Below are 7,461 nucleotides of genomic sequence, written 5' to 3' on the forward strand. Positions count from 1 at the left end.
CTCTCTGTAGGTTCACCCAGAATCTGTCAGCATTCCGTCGAGAAGTCAACGACTCGATGAAGAATTCCACTTACGGCGTGAATAGCAATGATATGATGAGCTGACACCTCCTTGGACTCTACCTGTACAGAGCAGCGTCCCTTTGGTCTGGCCCAGAGGGGCGAACAATTACAATGGAGAGGGCCTGGCTGATCCCGGCCCCCTCCTCCAGGGGTGTGGGGAAAATGGCAAAGGTCAACTAGCTTCTTCCCCAGGGAATAGGGGTGTGAGTGCACTCACTAGGGGGGGCAGGGCGCTGCTGGTTCCTGGGGGATTGGGTGGGAAGGGTGGTGGGAGGAGATAGAGACACAAATGTGTGAGACTCCAGCCCCCTCCTCCTGGGGCCGCCCACGGGGAAAGAACCCCAGTGTCCTGTCACAACCTGCCTTGTATAAACATGTACATTTTTTCATAACATTTTGAACAAGGTTTATATTGACTCAAGTTTAAAAACAAAGTGTGACTGAAAAATTTTTACAGAGTCTAGTGCACCAATGCTGATGTGAGGGGTTATGTATGCGAGTGAGGAAAAAATGTGTATTCTGGTGGCCTGAAGCTTTACTGGACGAGGATGTGTGAACGTGCAGAGATATATTTAGTGACACAGTGTAGAGAGGCAAAAAGAAAAAAAGAAAAAAAAAGTAAAAATTCCAAATGTATATTTTTTCTTATTACCCTTTCCTTGCCCCCCAAATTATCACTTCCTGTTACTGTATCACCCTTGTTATTAGGAACTCTAAGCCATGCGGAGCACCATCCCTCCCCCTTCAACCTAGATGCTGCCCTAGGTCCCTTGGCCTCTTGCGGTGACAGACAACTCCAGCTAAAAGTGTTTGGTGTTCTTAGCTTCATCCTCTTTCCCACTTTGCTTATCCCCATCCTCAGACATATGCCTCTTGCTTTTAAAAGCCAGATGTAACTCTATGATTTAGGGTTCTCGGTCTCTGTACAAGTGGAGACCAGAGAGAAGGAATTAAGCCAGTTGCTCTCCTGTTGAGCAATCTGGATGAGTCCACCAGAGGCCCAGTCGTGTGTGGCCAATAACGTTTAGTCTTCCCCAGCCCTCGAGGCAGTGTGTGTGGATGTGTGCGTGTGGATATTTATATATGTACCCTGCACTCGTGAATGTATGAACTGGGGGAAGTTACTACAGCGGAGGGGTTCTTAATAACAAGGTCTACCTAGCATGAAGTATTTAACATTCTCCCACCCCTTTAAAAATATACATTTTTATAAAATGAAAACCATAATAAATGTTTTGAATATTAAAAAAATTAACCTACGGAGGAAAATTAATGGAGAAAGCTATTTGCCTTGTACTTTTTCCACAATTGTTGCTGCTAGTTGTACGCATCTCTAGTTCAGCTCTTGCCCATGGGACACTCATCAATTAGGTTTTTTTTTTATTTCTCTCCTCTACCCCCAGAAACAAGCCTGTTAATTTTTTTTTCCTTCTCCTCTGGCGACTGTGTGGTGAATCCTTTCTTGCGTGATCAGGTTGCGGATAGACTTGTAAGGGTGTTTGCTGCATACAGTGTAAGCATTGTGACCGCCAATAAACTTCAATGGTTTCTACTGACCTGGTTTCAGCAATCAAGTCTAGTGTGTCTGCAGGGACATGTCTCACTCTGAACTCATGAAGATGTTTGGAACATGCATTCCTAAAAGCCAGTGGGTGACAGGCATCCCTCAACCTTGTGAAATTAGCTTCTCATTGGACTAAGTCTGACTCAATGTCATTTAAAAATAGGATTCATTTAGTTGATATATATCTGTATATAAAAAATGTGCTGGGTCCACAGTTATAAAAGTGAAGCCACTTACGAGCTTCCAGGTGGTAACCAAGAAAGAATAATTGCAGAAATCCCAGTTTAGTTAATGTTCTGACATATGCTCCTTAATGTGGGCTGGGTTTCACTCATTAGACCCCGACAAGTTCAAGGATAAGTCTTATCCCCCAAAATACTTGGCAGACCTCATGAGCCAGAACTGTCAAATGAAGAACACTACCAGGAACAGGGACTGTTCTTCATCCCCCATGCTATGTAGTGCCTAGGTGTTAAAGAATTTAGTTGCCAGGAACATTGAAAAGTATTAAGGTTCTGCGATACCTACCTGTACCTTAATGCAGAGTTGTATTCAAAAATCACAGACTCTAGAGAGCCACTCTTGTCCACTAGACATACTGCTACCTTTGTCTGCTGTTTCGGTCTCTGGCCCAAAGTTATTTCACAGGCCCCCCCCCCCAAAAAAATGTATTCTAATAGCTGGAAGGCAAATAGAATTGATTCATCTTAGCCAAGTCTGTCTCTAAACCGAATAGAAAATGGTCAGGCTGCATTAATATGTAGAACACACCAGTCACATGTTCCAGTGACCTGGAATTCTAATTCTGCAGTAAATAAGACAAAAAAATAACTTTCTCACAGGTACTTGAAGAAGAAACCGTCTCCCCCAACTATCCTGAGCTGCTGATTGACCAGCAAAACCCCATACCCCTCCCTTTCCTTCCACAAAAACAATTTCAGAAGAAACTCACCAGAGCTGGTGTCTCCTCAGTGCAGCCCTAAGCACAGTCCAGTCATGACTAACTGCCATGGGGAAAATCTTCCCCAACCACATCAAACTTTTTAAACAGTGAAGCTGCTCCTTTCTTAATTGACAGTTATAAGAGGGTGACCCAGAAAACAGCCTTTCTTTCTGATCAGTTATCAGCAATTTCACGTGACTCAACCTAGTAAATGTGCAGGCCAGTTATCTTTAAACCTTGGTTTCCTCAAGACATCTTGTGGAGGTCTTATTCAGTTGAAGCATGAGTTTATTACCGTCTAGGCTATCCTGGGCATCAAGTCAAGTGTCTTTTGACAGTGTTTCCTGACACAAACTGTACACTGACAAAACACCTAAAGTCTTGACTGAGGATTATTAAACTGTGTTATGTATGTATGTATATATTGGTTTGCTGGCTCTGCCAACGAATAGGGTTATTTATTCCCACGAAAGTATAAATCAGACAAAGGATGAAGGATGAAATTTTAGGTTTTTAGATTTTAAGAAGCAAGGACTTTCAGCCAAGTATCATTTTTCTAATGACAAATGACAACCTACTAAGAAATAATAGTTTTGTATTCTGCAAACACAAACTTATTCTTCAGAACTTGTTTTCTTCCCCCCAAGTGGAAAAATATTCTAATACCTTATGAAGTTTCAACCAAGTTGAAAAACAGACCACTTTTCAAAATATCCATGGTCATGGGGTAAGATGAATTAACTCCAGAGAGCCCAAACACCTCTCTATATCCTATCTACCACCAGCCAACCCTCCCGCCACCCAAGATTTTCAGCTAGATCTACAAACGTTAAGTTGCCATGTGCAGCTACCCAAGTGCCAAAGCAGAAAAGGAAAGCAAAGATAATTACAGGGAAACTGCAAAAGCCGTAACTGATTAACAGGGCCTGGGAAAATGTAAATGACTGTAACTATTTTAAAGTCCTAGTTCTTTAAATATTTTTAAAGTAAACTTGAAAGGATAAAAATGTACTCACCAGCCATAATTAATACAACAACCGATTAGGTGGTAAATAACGTCTAAGAGGATTCTTGCCTCCGTAGCATGTCTCCTGGGTCCATCACATCTACTTTGGGTTTCTTAGATACCCTGGAATTCACTGGTCAGCCACTTTTGTGTATTTCAGGTCAATGGGTCACTAAACAAATCAGCTGCCAGACAGTGGGACATCAAATGATCAGAATGGAGGATGAAATCAAGCTTGCAATATTATGCCTCCTTCCTCAGAAAACCCTTGTGGTTCTCAGGACTGCCTGACTGCTGCCGTCTGTTCATTCATCTGCATCCACTATAAGCCAAATATCTTTTTGAGGGTCAGCAACAGAAAAGGAAACTAAACAGAAAAGCAAAGAACATCATTTGCAAAAGGCAAATTCATTGCCACTCTTGTGTGTAAGATCCCCAACAGTACAAACTGATTCCAAAACAGTGTAGTGAACAGTACTTATACAAGCACCGTACACAGTTATACTTTAAATTCTGCTTGACAATCATGAAGACAGACAACTCATAATAAATGTTAAGCATAACAGCATCACCTGTATGGCCCAAACCATCCCATTACTGGGTTACAAAAGAATGAAGAGTGACAAGTGGGGAATCTCCTAACCCCTACTGGATAACGAATTAATCAAGTCCATGCATATCTGGATTCAAGGTCTGGAGGACAACCAAACCCAGGATAAAAACTGATTAACTGGACAATGGATTTGGCCTTATGTAAAGCTCGGAGGGGCCACTCTTCCCGCGTCTGATAGTAGTGAAAGGGTGGGCAAAGGTAAGAGCAGTACCTTCGAAGCCAGAACCCACACCATACCTCCTCAGCTCTTAAAGACTGATGACACTGCAGTGAGAATAAGGCCTCCCCAAGGCTGAATTAGTTCACCTGGAAAATTAGTGGCAATGAAATCACTTTTCAGTTTAAGTATATAACAGGCCATTATCATTTCTATTTACCAGGAAACCAGTTCCCGACCCTTTAACACCTTGCGGTCTGGGACATGTCACAAAGCAAACAAGTCATAAACTACCAGCCGAGGAGCTGGGTGCAGGAGAACGCTTCCACCCAACTAGGCCGCGGCCGCTGCCATATCTTCCTCCACATCCTACCTCGTGCCTTTAACCCCGTCTGCAGGGCCCTCTCCTCTCGGTCTAAACTTTCTTGCCCTTTGCTCACCTTTACAAACCCAAAGTAGAGTCCCACTTCCTCTGTGAAGTCTCCCCCTACTGTCCCTAAGTCTCACGGGTTTATCTGAGTTATTGCTAACCCCACTCCCTCCTCGTCCCAGCAACCAAAACGTGCTCCTCAGGAGCCGGGGCCACACGGAAAAGATCATAATGAGTGAAAGGATGTGTATCTGGGGCGTGGGAAAGTCTGCAGAAGATGGGAAGTGGGAGTTGGAGAGTAACCGCACCTTCATTTGGGTGAAGCCCCTGCAGAGCGAGCCCTGGGCTGCCTGCGTTGAGCGGGTTAAATTCACATCGTTACCACAGGCCTCTACCAAACGGAAAAGAGCAGAAGCCTCTGACACCAGCCGCACGCGCTGCGAAGGAAAGAGAAAGAACTCACCCCCAACCCAGCACAACTTCCGAACAAGCCTCCGCGCCCCGGAGGCGTTTCGGGGCGTTCCTTCCGTCCCCGCCGCGCCTGCGCACTCTCCCCAGGCGCGTCCTCTCCGCGTCGACGCTCACCCCACTTCCGCCGCTGTGCGCAGGCGCAGTCATGACTCCTTAAGGCTGGTGTCCTCTTTGGTTGCCGGGGCGTTCTTCTTGGGCAAGGCCAGAGTTGGGCCGTGTGCCCGGTGGGGGTATCCACGGTGATAGTCACAGAGGCACTGTTCAAGGACTTGATCCCTGGATGGGAAGAACTCAGTGGAGTGGGCAAACAAGCTGAAAAGGTTGATCATTGCGCGCTCTGTTTGCTCTGGGATAACTGAGGAGCCACCAAGAGGAGCGTTAACGCAGGAACGAGCTAATCGGAAGAAGACAGGGAAGAACACTCAAGCAGCGCAAAAACCCTGAGGCATGAAACATCTTGTACCTTTTTAGGAGCTGCAAAAACAGTATGACTGGAGGGAGAGTGCAGTCCTCTACGTGTCTGGATGAAGGGTGGGGCACAAGAGGTTGGGATTTGATCCTAAAAGCCATTAAGTTTGAAAGCAGCCTAGTGACCAATCTGTAACTCACCAACTAGTGAGTAATAAAGATTTGAACCAAGACGAGGGCTGTAGAGAGAGAGCTGGGAAATACTGGGGTCAAGGGGTGGAATCAACAGGACTTTGGGAGAGTACAGGAAAGTGGATTGTAGTATGATTCAATTGTAGTATGCTTCTGCTTTTGCAAGCAGAGCACCTGGAATTCAACAAAAAATCAGAAAATCGAAGAGGGAACACTCCCAATCATTTTATGAAACAAGCACTCCCTCATACCAAAACCAAAGACATTATAGAAGAAAAAAGAAAACTTCAGGCTGATATCCTCATGAACATGAATGCAAAAATACTTAACAAAATATAAACAAATCAAATCCAGGAATATATAAAAAAGCATAATACATCGTGACCAAGTGGGATTGGTCCTAGAAATGCCAGGTTGGTTTAAAACATTCAAAAAATCAGTAACTAATTCATATAAACAAAGGCAAAAAAGTTGGTCCTCTCGATAGATAAAAAGCATATGGCAAAATTCAATACTCATTCATAATAAAAAAAAATTCTCAGCAAACTAGGATTAGAAAGAAACATTCTTAAGAAGACATCCATGAAAAACCTACCACCAACAACATACTTAAAGGCGAAAGACTGAATGTTTCCCCTAAGATGGAAAACAAGGAAAGGATGCCCACTGTTACCACTTCTATTCAACATTGTACCTGAGGTCCTAACTAGAGCAAATAGGCACAAAAATCAATAAATATACAAATAAAAGACACACAGATCAAAAAGGAAGAAGTAAAACTGTCTTTATTCACAGATGTTGTGATTTGGGGTACAAAAAAGCTACTGGAACTAATAAATGAATTTAGCAAAATCAGAATACAAGGTCAGTATATGAAAGCCAACTGTATTTCTATATACTAAAAACAAATTATTAGGACATGAAATTTTGAAGTATATACTATTTGGTATAGCATCTGAAAACATGAAATACATAGGAATAAATTTAATAAGAGGTGTGCTGGATCTGAACACTAAAATCTGTAAAACATCGCTGAGAAAATTAAAGATCTAAATAAATGAAGCGATTACAACGTGTTCATGCATTGGATGTCTCAAAATCGGGATGACAATTCTCCCAAAATTGAACTATGCATGCAACAGGATCCCAATAAAATCCCAGAAGGCTTTTTTTTTTTTTTTTTTTTAGAAACTGGCAAGCTGATTCTAAAATTTATAAGAAAATGCAAAGACTATGGAAGAGCCAAAACAGTTTTGAAATAGAAGAACAGAGTTGAAGGACTCAACTACCTGATTTCAAGATTTACTATAATGCTACAGTAGTCAAGACAGTGTGGTATCAGCACTAGGGTAGACAGACCAATGTAACAATAAAATCCAGAAATAGACCAACATATATGGTTAATTGATTTTTGACAAAAATGCCAAGGTAGTTCAATAGAGAAAGAGTCTTTTCCAAAAATGGTGCTAGAGGAATTAGATAACCACTTAGGAGGAAAAAAAGGAACCTTGACCCTTACCAAACACTATGCACAAAAATTAACTTCAAATGGATCACAGTTTTAAAAGTGAAAGCTCAAACTACAAGGCTTCTAGAAGGAAACAGGAAAATTTTTAATGGGTTAAGCAAAGATTTCTTAAAATACCAAAAGCATAAGGCATAAAAGAAAGAAATA

The 7,461-nt window shown here is 42.4% G+C and overlaps 1 protein-coding gene across 2 annotated transcripts in view; it reads left to right on the forward strand.

Annotated features, from left to right (window-relative positions):
* Window positions 1-1,618, forward strand: part of XPO7 (exportin 7) — an 85,534-nt gene extending 83,916 nt beyond the window's left edge. For both annotated transcript variants that reach the window (XM_030832560.2, XM_030832562.2), the window contains exon 28: window positions 11-1,618. In XM_030832560.2, the coding sequence (XP_030688420.1) occupies window positions 11-104 (94 nt within the window). In that variant the 3' untranslated portion in view covers window positions 105-1,618. The remainder of the gene's footprint in view (window positions 1-10) is intronic.
* The last annotated feature ends 5,843 nt before the right edge of the window (window positions 1,619-7,461 follow it).

This window comes from Globicephala melas, chromosome 6 (genome assembly GCF_963455315.2).
Source record: "Globicephala melas chromosome 6, mGloMel1.2, whole genome shotgun sequence".
NCBI lineage: Eukaryota > Metazoa > Chordata > Mammalia > Artiodactyla > Delphinidae > Globicephala > Globicephala melas.